General features: G+C 41.2%; 1 protein-coding gene across 2 annotated transcripts in view; it reads left to right on the top strand.

Moving 5' to 3' along the window:
* Window positions 1-15,222, top strand: part of Arsb (arylsulfatase B) — a 245,499-nt gene that overhangs the window by 200,136 nt on the left and 30,141 nt on the right. Inside the window, exons 7-8 of one of the 2 annotated variants that reach the window (XM_008853336.3) lie at window positions 9,655-9,774; window positions 10,406-12,905. The exons of the other annotated variant lie outside the window; for it this stretch is intronic. Of the exons in view, the coding sequence (XP_008851558.1) occupies window positions 9,655-9,774; window positions 10,406-10,671 (386 nt within the window). The 3' untranslated portion in view covers window positions 10,672-12,905. Of the gene's footprint in view, window positions 1-9,654; window positions 9,775-10,405; window positions 12,906-15,222 lie in introns of those variants that run through there. 2 annotated transcript variants of the gene reach the window in all.

A 15,222-nucleotide genomic window follows, 5' to 3' on the forward strand; every position in this document is an offset into this window, starting at 1 on the left:
ACCCAGCAACTAATGTTTAGTCTATTATTTTACAATATGTGATGTTTTAACAAAGTCATTTTTATTACCTTCTAGACCCTGTTCTTTTTGTTGTTTTAATTCTGAGGATTTAGTCTCTAGCACATACAGTATTTGTTTTATAGATAAATGAATTATATCAAACAAATTATTCAAAATTCAGTATAGGAGCTGGAGAGATGGCTCACTGGTTAAGGGTGCTTACGGCCCAGGTTTGGTTCCCAGAACCTATATCTGGTGGCTGACAACCATCTGTAACATCCATTTCCAAGGAATCCAGCACCCTCTGGCCTCCACAGGCACCTGTACACACATGGTGCACATAAGCTTATGCAGGCACATACACATAAATAAAAATTATAAGTAAATATTTTTTTAAATGAAATAAATATTTAGTGTAACCAAACATAAGGTCTCTGTCATCCCACTTCAGACACCAATGGCTTCATTTATCAGGATGGTCACAGGTTGACAGTTCAGTGAGCAGTTACTTTCTGGTTTTTGGTTTGTATTGCTCAGTTGACACTCCTGGCTAGTGTCAGACTTTAACCAACTGTTGAAGTTCCCCATAAACAGGCTCATTTTCTGAGTACTCACTCTGCACAATTCAATAATGATTAACATTTGAACTCTGTCTAGGCTGAGCAAGCCACATCAAAGCTGGTTTTTCACAAGGACTTTTTAAATATCAAATATGGACTGAGTGAGTAGGTGTCAGAGAATTGACTTCGTAACTGAAAATCATGAACTTAGATTCATTTGAAACACATCATGTGGAGTGCATATATAAAAATAATAAGCATTTGCCCCCCCCCCCGGTAATAAATAACATCTGTAATATTCCTCCTCACCTTTTTCCAATTAGTTTCATGTCTGGCCTATTTTTCCCAACACTCCTGTTTCGAGTTGTAAGGATTTTGCCAAGGACAGACAGGATTCTAAATAAGTAGTGTGGGTGTAACAAAAAAAAAAAAAATTGCATTAATCAGGTTAAAGTCCAGAAGGAGGGAGACTTTTAATGTCAGGCAGGCCTCCCTGCCCTGCTCTTCTTGGAGTACACACTGTAGACCCACACAGGCCAAGGGGTGCAAGTGCCTGGGAAGGGAAAATAGTACCCCCCGACCCAGTGCTGGCCTGGCCCCGCACACTACCTCACCCCTTACTTGTACCCTCATAGAGTGTTTAGCACTGATTCTGGGCCACTGGCTTCCACTTGGGGGTCCATGAAGCTCATAAGTCCTCTGAGGACTATCCACCATGACCCAAGGTAGAAGTTGGACAGCTCTGCTTTTTGTTGTTTTATGTAAGGGAGGCTGCATAGAGTTTGTTTAAAGAGCTTGTCATGTAAAATGTCTAAAAACTACTACCATATGTAAATTGTGAAATGTTAACAACTACAACACTCAATAATAATAATAATTACTGAAAATTTATCATGTATGAGGGACCCTGTTAAAGACTTTTTTAATGTACTGTCTCATTTAATTCTCCCAAAAAACTATGAGATAGTTACTCGTTTCATCAACAGAAAGCACAAGAGGGGTAAAATGTCCATGGTTCAGGGCTGTTGAGTAGAGGAAGGGTTGAGGGAAGGGGCAGGAGTGCCTCCAAACCCATACAGCTCAATCCTAGATAACTCCATAAATTTAGCTCTGGGAAAAGTGCAGGGCAGCTTCGACAGGTAAGACAGCCTGGCATATGTTGAAGTCTTGCTATAGGCATTAAATGATGCTTCAGCTCCACAAACTCTGAGCTTCATGCTACCCTGATGTCCTAGGTGGCCTCACCTAGTATTGGAAAAAGATGACAAGCAAAGGCAGGTAAGATGAAAGGCAAAATGGCTCTTAAACCCTCCCCAAGTGCCCATGGGGGATCCATCATGCTGCCCCCCACCCCCACCCCTCTTCTCTGTCTCTCCCACCCCGCTGCTCTCTTTCTTTCCTTTTTCATTTTTCTTTCTTCCTAGTCCCTCCCTTCTTTTCTTTCTATGCCATTCTTCTGGTTTGTGACATAACAGTGGACTTTCAGGACATGTGCAAATGAAGACTGCTGAATACATTCTATTTCTTTTTCTAAAATTATATGTGAATTAGAATGGCTCCCTTGATGAGATCCCTGATACTGTTGTTATTATTCTGGGCTGTAAGACTAGGAGTGAGAAACTAGCCCAATCTCAAGAAAATTTTAAGAAGTTCGTGTTTTAGTAGAAACTGTAAAATGAGAATCTCTAATGTCTAAGCATACAGATATGACAGGACTATGTGCTCATGTCATGTTCCCACATCACACCCCTCCCTTGCACCTACCCCATAAAAATAGTAATACAACTTCAAACCTTTCTAATGTCTACTCAGCCTTCCAGCTTCATGTGAGCCATCATTTCTTTAGGGAGGCCTTTTTTTCCCTACCTACACTAATCAGGATTCCCCAGTTGGTCCCCTGTTCCCCCACACACCTAGTATAACTTACCACTGTTACTCCCCCCACTTACCAGTCTGCTTCTGAGAAGATGATAGCCATGTGGTCCAGAAACTTTCCAGCTCTCTGATCTCTCCTCTTCCTTCCTTCCTCAGCAATCAGGAAGACAAGTCTCTTTGTTCTTTGGGTTCTGAAGTTAGTCACCAGTGAAGGATGCCCATGCTCACTGACATCTGATTTAGCTATGAAATCAGTTTCACATAAAGATACCAAATGTAGAAACTGCATGTATTGTATATATGATAAATATAGTAAAAATGCATCTTCGTCTTTTTGGAAAGAAGTGTCTCTCTGTGTAACCCCAGATGGCCTAGAACTCACTACTGTAGACCAGGCTGGCCTGGAACTCATAGATTTGCCTGCCCCTGCCTCCCAAGTGCTGAGATTAAAGGCATGTACCAAAGTGACCTTTTGTCTTTTGTCTATAAGAAATGGATGCTAAGTGTCTCCTAGGTGCCTAAAGTGGGCCCAACAAAACAATGGGCTGGGTATTTAAAAAGGCACCTGTGAGAATTTTCAGACTACCACAACTGGTCCAACTAATGGACCACCTGGTGAGACAGGGGTCCTCTGTGGACCCATCCTAAAGTAGTAGCTGTGCAGAGACCAACATGAACACAGCTGATGCTGCTAAAGTAACTGTCAGGTCACTGAAGGGGGCAGAAGGTCAGGAGCCCATGTCAAGCCAGGCTGGTCCAGGTAAGAGGCCAGGGCTGAGCTGAATGGGCCCAGGGAACCAGAATTGGGTGTTATTTTTTGTTTCTGTGCTAAAACAGTATGACCAAAACGACTTATGGAAGAATTTATTTTGGCTTACAGTTCCAGAAGAGCACATAATGACAGGCACAGGAGGCTGGCAGACCACATTTCATCACATAGGAAACTGAGAGGGAACTGGAAGTAGGATGAGGCTATAAACTCTCAAAGCCCCCCGCCCAATGACGTACTTCCCCCAGCAAGGCTCTCTGTCCTAAAAGTTCCATAACCCCACCCAAATAGAACCAGCAACTGGGGATTAAGTGTTCAAATACATGAGCCTGTGGGGGACATTTCTCATTCGAACCACCACAGCAGGACTCAGGGGATCCCAGTCTGGAGTGAGAACTGGCAATCTCTGGTCCACTTGGCTGATTTTCAGTTTGCGCAGACTTGCGGTATAGTGTGTAGAATTTAGATGGTATTGCCACAACTCCCCCCATTGTGTTCTAACAGTGTTTTGTTCCCTTGGCAGCTGGTTCAGACCATACAAATGGTAAGGGCTGGACAGTTGGTAGCACCTTGACTCCAGTGGTTACTAGTCATAGGTCATGGGCTTAGCTGAGATGAAAATGATATTTTAGTTTATTGGGTCTACCTAAGCTCCTAGTCTACGGCAACTACAGTAGGAATTCCAGAGCCTTGTAAATGGATTTTCATACTTATGGTACATGCTGCCCACCACTCATAGGATCCATTTCTGCCTCACATTTGTCTTGTGGGCTAGACAGCACTTTTACCCTCATTTTACAGTGAAATAGAAATGGAATGAACTAGAAAGAAAATGGTTCAATGATTGATTAACACAATAAAAAGAAATTGTTCTAAAGGCCCCTAAGATGCACAGTGATTTCTGGGCTCTGTTTCAGAGCTATAGAGTGATGGTGTGGGGATCCTGTCTGCTGAATTCTTCACAATTCACATCCCAGACTTGGAGCTGGTAAAGAGGTACCCATATGCTGCTGTGGCCGCAAGTCCAAAAGTTAACCAGAGTGGGTCTGCAGAGCTTCAGCTCAGAGCGTATATGGGGCTAAGAAGGCAGGGAGCAAAGGGGGTGGTTCTAGCCAGTGTAATCGTTAGGAAACTATTTTTAGAGGAAAAACATTTTTAGATTTATAAATGTTTTTAAAATAAGAAATAAGACAACAATGCACACACTCACATCTGGGCATGGCTTTGCCACACAAAATGAGAGTGCAGCCCAAGCCCATGGTAACTGGAACATGTGAAGCCATGAGCAGCCTGGAGATTAGATCCACATGTGTGCCAAGCACATCCATCCAACTGCAGCCTATGTGGGCTCTGATTGCTGGAAGATACAGATTCTGGTCAGGGGCCTCTCACTAGCTGGTACCTTGTAGCTTGAACTTCACTTAGTTTGGGGTCCTTTGAACTTTATGCTAGTTTAACTAAGAAGAAATGATCAGCCGGTTTAATATTTAGCATAAGTTAAACTTCAATGTAAATTTTAAGAGACTTGACTCACACAAGTAAGCAGCTTACTGTTAAAAACAAATTTTAAAAAAATCTTTTTAAATTTAGACTTGTAAAAGATGGAGGTAGTTTTGGCTAGTTAACCTAAATCTGTCCTATTCTTGGAAAATATACCTAGCAGGAGGATTGATTCCATGTTAGAAAACATACTGACAACCAAGTTTCTGGAAAAGCTGGGGTTTCTCCCATGTACCCAGGAATAAATTTTTCCTGTTAGTAAATATGCATACACCCTTAAGAGTAAAGATGGCAAGCAGAAAAAGCCAGTGAATTAGTGGGAAGAGAATGAAATTTTAAACTACTCTCTGTAAATTATAAAAATAAAGAGAGCTCAGTCCAAACAAGACAGAAAAGAAACTAAACCCTCAAAATGGCAAATCAGTTTCTATCCATATCTATTTTTCCTCAACCCTATTCTGACTCTGGAACATGCCTGATAGAACAATTACAGGTTTCCTCTCTCAGAGGAGTGGGTTTTACTTTATTGTTGGTTTGTTTTTCTGGTATAATAAACACTTTTGACTACTTTTCTCCTTTATTCCTCTTTTCCTATTTTTCCTTGGATATAAAAGGATATAAAAGAAAAGGGGCTGAAGATATGGCTCGGCAATTAAGAGTACTGGCTGCTGCTCTTGCAGAGGACCCAGGTTCGGTTCCCAGCGCCCATATGGCAGCTAACAACCATCCATAACTCTAGTTCCTGTGGATCTGATGCCCTCTTCTGACCTCTGTGGACATTGCATGACACCGGTGCACTTACATATGTGCAAGCCATATACTCCTATACATAAAATAAAATTAATACATTTTTAATAAAGAAAAGAAACTATATTATACTGATAATAGTCAGTGTTCCCTGATAGTCCTTGCCAGATATTATGATCTGCTTCATCGAGCAGCTGCAGGAATTAAGCAGGTTAACAATACAGAGCAGTGTTTTATGCTCCCAAGCACATGGGAAGTACTTGTGTCAACTGTTACTGCCTTTAATATTGATAATAGTCTTACAGTATACAAAATACTATGCTAAGCACTGTATATGTCTTATGTCACTTGTTAAATAAGTTTAATAGAATAGATAGTAAACCGAGGCACAGGGAATTCAATAAGTTGCCCAAGATTATACAATTAGCAATCACATTTCTTGTACATTTCCCACATGCTGGAATGAGTACTGAGCATTTTCAGTGGTGCCATCATGCAAACCACATAACAATCCTGTGTTCCTGCACTTTTCAAATGAGGAAACTGAGGGCTAGGCATGTCTGTTAACAACGAGATCCCACACTTAGTGAATGGAGGAGCTGATATTTGAGCCCGAGCAGTTTGGTCACAAAGGTGCCTACTGCGTGCTGTGGGGCATGTGTATCACCATGACTTTGTGGGAGAAGGGGCCCTTGGGACTTACTTCAGTCACACTGCTCTTTCCTGCATCCTCATTAACATCAGCTCTGACAGAGAAGTCTTTGGAGTTTGTCATTCAAAGAAATCTGTGCCTCCTGTTTTTCATCTCAACAGTCTGCCCTCATATACTGTCAACTTACAATTAAAACACCAATTTAAGAATTCAGCATATCTTATGAATATAAACAAAACTCTTCAACAACATGCTAACAGATGGAATCCAGAAATATATAAAGAAGATTATATAGTATGACCATGTGGGGGTTTATCCCTGAAATAAAAGATAGGCTTAACAACTGAAAATCAATTAATGTAAGATGCCACATCAGTAGATCAAAGGACAAAAAAATACGACAGTCTCAATAGATGCAGAAAAGCCTTTGGGCAAAACTTAACACTCCTTCATTGATAAAAGCTCTCAAAATAGCAGTAGAAAGTGCCTTAAAGGACATCTATTTTGAAGACCCTACAGTTACCATTTTAGATCAGGAACATACAAGGATTGTATTTTGCTCTTACAATCTGTATCAGCATTTAATTAGAGATTCTAATGAGGACAATTAAGCAAAGACATGAAAAAAAAAAGAAAAGAAAAGAAAGACACCCAGGTTGGCAAAGAAGTAAACCTGTCATGAACATATATATTAAACCCTGGGCCTAAGATGCTTGCCACCATGCCTAAAGACCTGAGTTTGATCCCCGAAACCTACAAGGTAGAAGTAAACAACCAAATGTTCCAAGTCAAGCTATGCTCTGATCTATACACACCACAGTGGCATGGAAGCACGGGCACACACTATATATATATATATATATATATATAGAGAAAGAAAAAATTTTTAAATGTGAATCTGACAGTTATATATATATATATATATTTATATAAAATGTAATTTAAAAATCTTTGGAAAAGCAAATATGGCAAGATGTTGCCATCTGTTCCATGGGTGACGGCTCCCGGGGTGTTAGTTATGGCGTTCTCTGCCATTTCCTCTTTGTTTAAGTCCTCAGAATGAGAAAAAACAAAGTTGAAATAATAGTATCATTCACTGTTTAGTCTTAGACTTGTTGTTTAGGTATTTTTTGTTCCTGTTTGTTTTAAGAAAAAATGTATATAAATATAAGCAGACTGAGATAGCTGCTTCCTTTGTTTATGTTCACAAAGCTTGCTTGTTTTATTTAACATCTGAAATGTTTGGTATTGAAATGTGGACTTTGTACAAACTTATGAGGGGTAAGACAAGGGGATTCACAGTTTTAGCACAGTCTGTGTATCAAGAACCCACTTCTTATGATATACACCCTCACGTATCTCCATCGCTAGAAGCATCCATATGTGTAAGAGCCAAAATATCCACAAGCAAAGAAGCAAGTGTCCAAAAAGGTTTTCCTTGTGGATGCTAATGATTTATTGGTGTATGGTTATTCAGACTGAAACCAATGATGTTTATTGGATCAGCATTCAGGAATCTCCAGAGTCAGTTCAAAAGACTGACAAGCAATGGAACTCATACTTTCTATTGAACCTATGTTAAACCTGGGAACCTTGAAGCTCTGCAGGGATGGAGGGCATGCATGACACAACAGTCACAAAATCTGTTACTTTACTGTTGTTTGTTCAAGTTGGTCTTGAACTCTTGGGCTCAAGAGGTCCTCTTGCCTTTCACAACCTCGGGGGAATGTACACATTTTGTTGTTTTAGTTTTGTTCTGTCAATGCTGGGGCTCAAACCTACAGCCTTTTATGTGCTAGGCAAGTACTCTACCTCTAAGCTATACCCTGGCTCTGTTTAATTGTTTAATTTAGCTCAGCTGTTTTGTTTTTAAGTCTTCACTCTCATAGGTACACCACACACTGTGGAATTACTTCCTGGCCTAGTAGTTCAGAAACATTTTGGAGCACTTCCAAGACAGTTGCCATATTTATAAACTTAAAAGAGGCTAAATATTATCCAGCAAGGTCTGAAGTTGAAGCTTTTAAATATGCACTCATAGTTGTGGGGTAGAGACCTCCATTCCTTGTCCTCATGGGTCTAACCAGCATCCTCAACTCAGTGCATTCCTCCCCACAGCAGGTGAGGGTGAGAGTTAGCCAAGAAGGAACTAAGTGTGCCCAGTCTAGCCTGTTTGGTGGGTTTAGAGCCAGCATGTACGCTGGATGTATATGTAAACGGTCTTCACTGTATGCTCTAGGGAAGCCCTCTGGCTGCCCAGTAAGATTGGTGATGGTGGCTAAGTCAAGAGTCACTTATTAGCAATTCTCACCCCCATAGGTCTGAAGCTGTGTTCTCTAGAAGGTAATTTGATCAGTGTAAAAGCAATATTTTAGGTCCATCTTTCTGGCCTCTGCCTCTTAATTGGTTCTAAACTTAAGGGACAGGTAGTAGTAACTGTTCCCCTCAAGTACTTAATTGATTACTGTAAGACCTTAAATAAGTTAATATAATCTTTGATACCAGCTAATAATTTATATACCCAGTGTGTTTTTCAAATTTTTTTTAACGTAGTGAGACCCTGTCTCAAAAAATGAAAAAGAAATTATTTAGTGCCAAGGCTGGAACCCAGGACCTTATACAAGCTAAGCTAACACGCTCTACCACTGAACTATACCCCAGCTTCTGACAGAGAATTTTTGATATGTAAATTAATTCTCAAAAACATTTTAAAATTTCATTTATTTTTATTTTATGCATACGTTTTGCCTATATGTATACAAGTGTACCACATGCATGAGATGCCTGAAGAGGACAGAAGAGGCCGTCAGATCCCCTGGAACTGGAGTTACAGACCGCTGTTAACTACCATGTGGGTGCTGGGACTTGAACCCAGGTCTTCTGCAAGAACATTCAGTGTTCTTAACCACTGAGCCATCTCTCCAGCTCCCCACCCCCTGTGTGTTCTTATACCCATAGTTATTCTGTTGAATAGTTAACTGAGTATTGCTCACTTTTAACTTTCATGGGTGGTTTAAAAATAAATATATCTACAGTTTCTCATGACATGTTTAACCTCTCCTAGCTTGAAATAGACTTCATTAAAATGTGCATTTTATAATCTAATATTCTATCTACAAAGGTACAAGTATTCACAGAAAGTGTGTTTAATTTATACATGTAATAGAAAGAATACAAACACACACACACACACACACACACACACACACACACACACACACAAACCCAAACACCCAGCTCAATGTGCTATGTAACAGACACTGCCATGCACATGGCCATCTGTGTGTTGGCGGAATGCAGTGATTTTAAGGATGAATTAGTGTTCTAATCTCCTTGGGATTTCCTTTATATTTGTGGTGGTTTATGACTGACAGCTACTGTAACTATAGCTTTCTGTTTATATTTAATAAAAGATTCATTTCTGTGGCAGGGCACACATTTGCACTCTAGTGTTGAATAAAAGCTACTGTTCTGCAAGAATATAAAATGTTGATTTATAACGACACGGGCCAATAACAGCAATCGAACTCTTCCAAACTATTTCTTCCCAGGTCCTGGCAAAAGTGGGACTCCAGCAAAGGATGACTCTTCTCTAGAATATTCTGTCTTTAACACATCTATCCATGCTGCAATTAGACACAGAAATTGGAAACTCCTCACAGGCCACCCAGGTAAAATACTTAGCTTCCTTCCTGCAGCAGACAGGGCAGAGCTATGCCCCCAATCTATCCATCCTCTTGGAGCTTCATTCCCTTGGCCATTTCTCTAGAGAGGGAGGTCCTTATCACTAGTTCTAACTGCTTCTCCTCGCTTTCTCAAGGCTCCCAGCCATTCCCCTCCCTTTTTAACATCTGAAATATTAAATAGTCCTTCAAATCTTTTATGATCCCAGCGTGTCATAGATAACTATCTCTTGAAGATTTTCTTGTTCTACTTTTAAAATCCAGTCTGGTCTTGATTATTACACAACTTCTGTTATGGTCATGGCCCAAGTAGACTTTGCCACCAGAAAGAACGTCAAGGAAAGGTTCACCAAATGATGATTGCCTCCTACAAAGTGTTATCACTGGGGCTGCTGAGTGAGGGGATAATGAAGAGGAATGTTTCATCTCCAGGTCCTGACCCACCCCCGATTTTTTAAAAATATTTATTGGGCTGGAGAGATGGCTCAGCAGTTAAGAACACTGGCTGTTCTTGCAGAAGACCACACCCATAAACCAGTATGGCCTCATCCCTGTATTCCCTGAGATTAGATCTTGCCAATGATGCTTCTCCCCTAATCAAGTTTTGCTTCTTTGTCAGGCTGTGATTACTGGTTCCCACCTCCATCTCATTCCAACATTTCTGAGATACCTTCATCAGACCCCCCAACCAAGACTCTCTGGCTGTTTGACATCGATCAGGACCCGGAAGAAAGACACGACCTGTCCAGAAAGCATCCCCAAATTGTCAAGAAACTCCTTTCCCGCCTGCAAGACTACCACAATCACTCTGTGCCCGCGTACTTCCCTCCTCAGGACCCCCGCTGCGATCCTAAAAGTACTGGTGTGTGGAGCCCCTGGATGTAGGGCTCTGGGGAAGCTGGAGCACATTTCTGTGCAAGCTGGGCCTCAGGCCCCAACTCTGCTGGCTTCTCTTCTTCACTCTCCTCCCTGTGCTCACCTGGCTCCTATTCTCCATAACCACACAAAGGAGTCCAGTTTCAACCCACAGTACATTTCAAAAGCCAGTAAAAGCTGGACGGTTCCTGCTGTTGGCTGGAGCTGTGTCTGGAAGCCAGGGTGGCTAGTTCATCCCACTTCCTAAGCTGTGTGGCAGGCAGTTGGGAACAATGCAGGAAGTTCTTCCTGAGTCCTAGAGACGGAGCAGCTGGCTCTTTTTGATTACGAGTCATTCATTAGAATTCCCTCTGGCAATAACTAGTTTTAATGACAAGAGTTACAATTCTTGTAACAAAGTCAAGAAGACAGTTGCTATGTAGTGTCCAGGATTCCATGCCCATGACCCCTTGGCTCACATCTCACTCACTCATCTCGGAGCCTAAGTCTTATTGCATTGAAGTCAGCATGGTTGGATGCCTGTACCTTGCTTTTAGTTTCCACAATAACGAAATGTGTTTTTATCTTAGACTTTCCCTTCCCCCGCACCAGCCATTGCCCATTTCCTCTAGACTTCTGCCACTCCCGGGCCCCCTGTGGCTCTATTCCTGTCATTCCTTTGGACTTCAATGTCCTATGCCTGAGAAGACCATGTTCCCATCCGCCCCAAGCATCCTGAGCTTTTGGGTAGTCCTAAGCCCTGCCCAGAGAAAGTGCCTGGTCATTCTGTGACCATGCTCATGGGAGTTGTGGGTCTGTGTCTGTCAGAGAGGTGTCTCCCAAGTTGCATGGAATTTATTGTCATGACTGTGGCTGTGTCTCCTAATGTACTGTGAGTTGTACTGCTTTCCCAGGCAGTGAGGAGAAATGCTGGGAAAGTTCCTCTTCATTCTGAGCTGATGGAAGGGGTGGCTTGAGGAAAGGAAGTGGACAGTGTCTCATATGTTGGCCTTCGTAAAGCAGAGGGGATCCCAAACATATTCCCCTCATTCTCTGTTTTACTTCTAGTATTGGGGTTCTAAGGTTGAAGAATGAGAATACACAATTGGACCTTCAACCCTTTCTCAGGCCCACTTCTATCTTCCTGATATGTGTCAGTTCAGATGAGCTGAAAGAGCATCAAACTCAGATGAGTGTAAAGTTTTGCTCTTCTGTTAGCACCACTACTTTGTTCACAGCTTATCATCAGTGTCATAATAGCACCTGGGACATAGAAGACACCCAGTACATTTTTTTAATGAAGGAATGAAGAGTCAATGAGAAAGACTCATACCATGACAGATGCCAGTCTAGTGAATATGAGGGTAATATAAACATCCTCCAACCCTTGCTGCCCTGTCCTTGAGCTGCTCCTACTACTCTGGTAGGAGTATAATCTGCCTATCTGGGTAGTCATTGGACCTGCCATGGCAGGGCTCTGATGTCCTCTCTGGGTGGATTGAAAGGGAATTCTGCTTCCCAGATATATTATTTTGCACAAGCTTCATTTCCATTCTTCATTAATCACTAGAAATAAAGCCATCAAATAATGTGACATAGGCCCTGACTGTATATTTCAATTCAGCAGCAATATTTCCTGGTCACTACTGTTCTGTATAATATTATAATAAGACTTATAAGAAAATGGTGCTAAAACTAATGACATCTATTACCAACCTTTACCCAGCTGTTCTGGCAAAGAGCTGGCTAGAAGACCACCTCTTACTCCATAGCCTGTGACAGAGAGTCTGAACTAACTGAGCCTGGATGTTCTTCCTCATCCTTCTAATCCACAGCTGTAGACAGCCATGAATGTTCTGAGAATGAAGGTCACTATTCATGGCACCTATTTGATTTTTGCCTATTATACTCCAAACAGCTGCCCCCAGTTCTAGCTCCTTGACTATGGTGTATATTTGGGATGTTAAGTATTTGATGGGTTTAAGAAGACTTTCAAAAAGTAATTTTTTAAAAAATGACTTGAGATTTTGTTTGATAAAACAAATAAAATGGAATATATCTCAATATATCTTAGATTTCCATGTTTTGTACAAAAAAAAAAAAAAGATTCCTAGCTTGTCGTTAGAAGTATTAATGTCACTTCTTTCCAAATTTGTTCACATTTAAAGAATGTTTTGTTTATTAAATTGTCAACTCATTACTTTGTTATCACATGATTGTTCCAGTTTGAGGAGCAAAATAAAATCAGTCTTTTAAAAAACAGATCAGCCGTAGACATGGAGCTTCTTGGAATGATGAAAAAGTTCAGGAGCTTCGCGGTGATGGTAGTCGAACACTGTGAAGGTGCCCAGTGCTCTGAATTGTACACTTTAAGGTGGTGAAAAGGCAAGTTTTATGTACTGGCAAATTTTTTAAATTTGCCAATTTTATAGTATGTGAATTAGATCTCAACATATTTGTTAAACAAATACAGCAAAAATATCAGATTTTTTAAAACAATGACAGGGTCTATGAGATGGCTCAGTAGATAAAGTTCTTGCCATTCAAGCCTGACAACTTGATTTGGAGCCAAAGAACCCACATAAAGTTGGAAAGAGAAAACTGACTCTATAGAGTTGTCCTCTGACCTCCACGTGCATGTCATGTCATGCCCACAACCCCTCCACACACATCATACACACACACAGTAATACTAAATAATTTTTTAAAAATATGTGAGCTATTGTCCTAGTAAGGCTGGGGCTATAGCTCAGTGACAAGAGTGCCTGCTTCACATATGTAATGCCCTGGGTTCAGTTCTTAGTACCACACACATAAAAAAAGACTGTATACTATAAAATATTAGAGACATCAGTGAAATGTGGGAATGAAAACACTGATAATAATAGAGTATACTCATTTTTGTGACATTTACTATGCAATGCCACATTACTATAGTGCTCAAATAAAGACAGCCTGACTCTCAGCATCTATTTTAAACAAAGAGTGGACCCAAACCACCGACAGCCTATTCCTTCAGAATTCTCTCAGAACTGGGCTCTTGAATAAGAACTCTTTCTTTTATTGAAACAGTATATCCAGCATGAAATGGGGAAGTAAAAATGAGCATTTAATCACAGGATTATGTCCATTCTGACCCCTCCTGACTTAGAATAGCACACACACAGCCATAAACAGATGTTATCAATTTCATTGCTTTTAATGAAATAAGCACTTGTTTGAAGCACTTGATATGTAAATACTCATACATTCATATATTGTTCTGAGTCCAGGGCAAGGAAGGGTCATGAGGGATTAAGGCCATATGCCCAAATCACAAGAGGAGCACATGGCTCAGGGAGCTTTTCTACATCATAAACAAGCTAAGATAACTTTCTGGTTGCAAGGGTAGGCAAAAGTCATTTGTCAGTATTGTAAAAGTCAGTATTGTAAAAGTTATTACCTCAAGTTTTCTATTTCTGTGTAACAAATGTTCCCAATATTTAGCAGTTCAACATTTATTATTTAATACATCACATGAAGGTAAGGACTCAGAATGGTTTAGCTGGGTGGCTCTGCTTCATGGGCTTTCAGGAGTCTGTGGTCAAGCAGTTAACCAGGGCTGAGGTCATCTGGAGACTTCAAGGATCCACTTCTGAGATGGCTCATGCATAGGCGTGAGGCCTACAGTGTCAGTTCCTTGCCACAGGGCAGCACCAGAGGCTATATGAATGTCCTCACAGAGGTCAGGTAACTTCAACCAGAGCAAGTAGTCTGAGAGGGAGCAAGCAGGGAACCACAGTGCCTTTTATGATCCAGTCTCCAAAACTGTACACTGTCTCTTCTACCTTTTTTCCATTTATCATTAATATCACTAAATTAAGCCCATACAGGAGCTGGAGAGATGGCTCAGCAGTTAAGAGCACTGGCTGCTCTTGCAGAGGACCTGGGTTCAATTCCTCATACCCACATGGTGGCCAACAACAATCCATAATGCCCTCTTTTAACCCCCTTGTCCATTACACGACTTGAGTACACCTACATACATGAGGCAATACAGACACATAAAATAAAAATACTAAATAATTTTTTTTAAATGCATTAGGCCATAATCAAGAGAAGGAGGATTCTACTTTTAAAAAGACTGTTAGAAGGAACTGAGTTGCTCTGGGTGCAAAGGATCAGGAAGCAGTGGTGGTTCCCCAGGTGTTTGGGGCACCAAGACAAGGAATGGAACAGAACCCAGGCTAGGAGGAGAGACCAGCGGGGGAGATGGGAGGGTGAGTGAGGCAATCAGGGAGGCCGAGGAGACCCCACCAGATGGAATTGAACCAGTGTCCAGTCTACAAAGAGGAGGGTCAACACAGAGGAATCATTTCCTCCATGCTTCTAAGCGAAGCCAGCCATGGTCGAGTAGGACCTTTGACTTATCTCCACATAGGCGGAACTGGTTAAAGAAAGGAGCCAGGGGCTCCTCCCAAGCCCATGTGATCCCTGAGGAACAGATCCTCAAACGACCTTAAGAGTAAAAATAAATTGGTTTATCTGGGCCAACTGTATGGCCTTAAACACCCAAAAGGAAAGTATAACCAAAGATTAAAG

The sequence above is a fragment of the Nannospalax galili genome, unplaced genomic scaffold (assembly GCF_000622305.1).
Source record: "Nannospalax galili isolate Female #2095 unplaced genomic scaffold, S.galili_v1.0 scaffold45, whole genome shotgun sequence".
Classification (NCBI taxonomy): Eukaryota; Metazoa; Chordata; class Mammalia; order Rodentia; family Spalacidae; genus Nannospalax; species Nannospalax galili.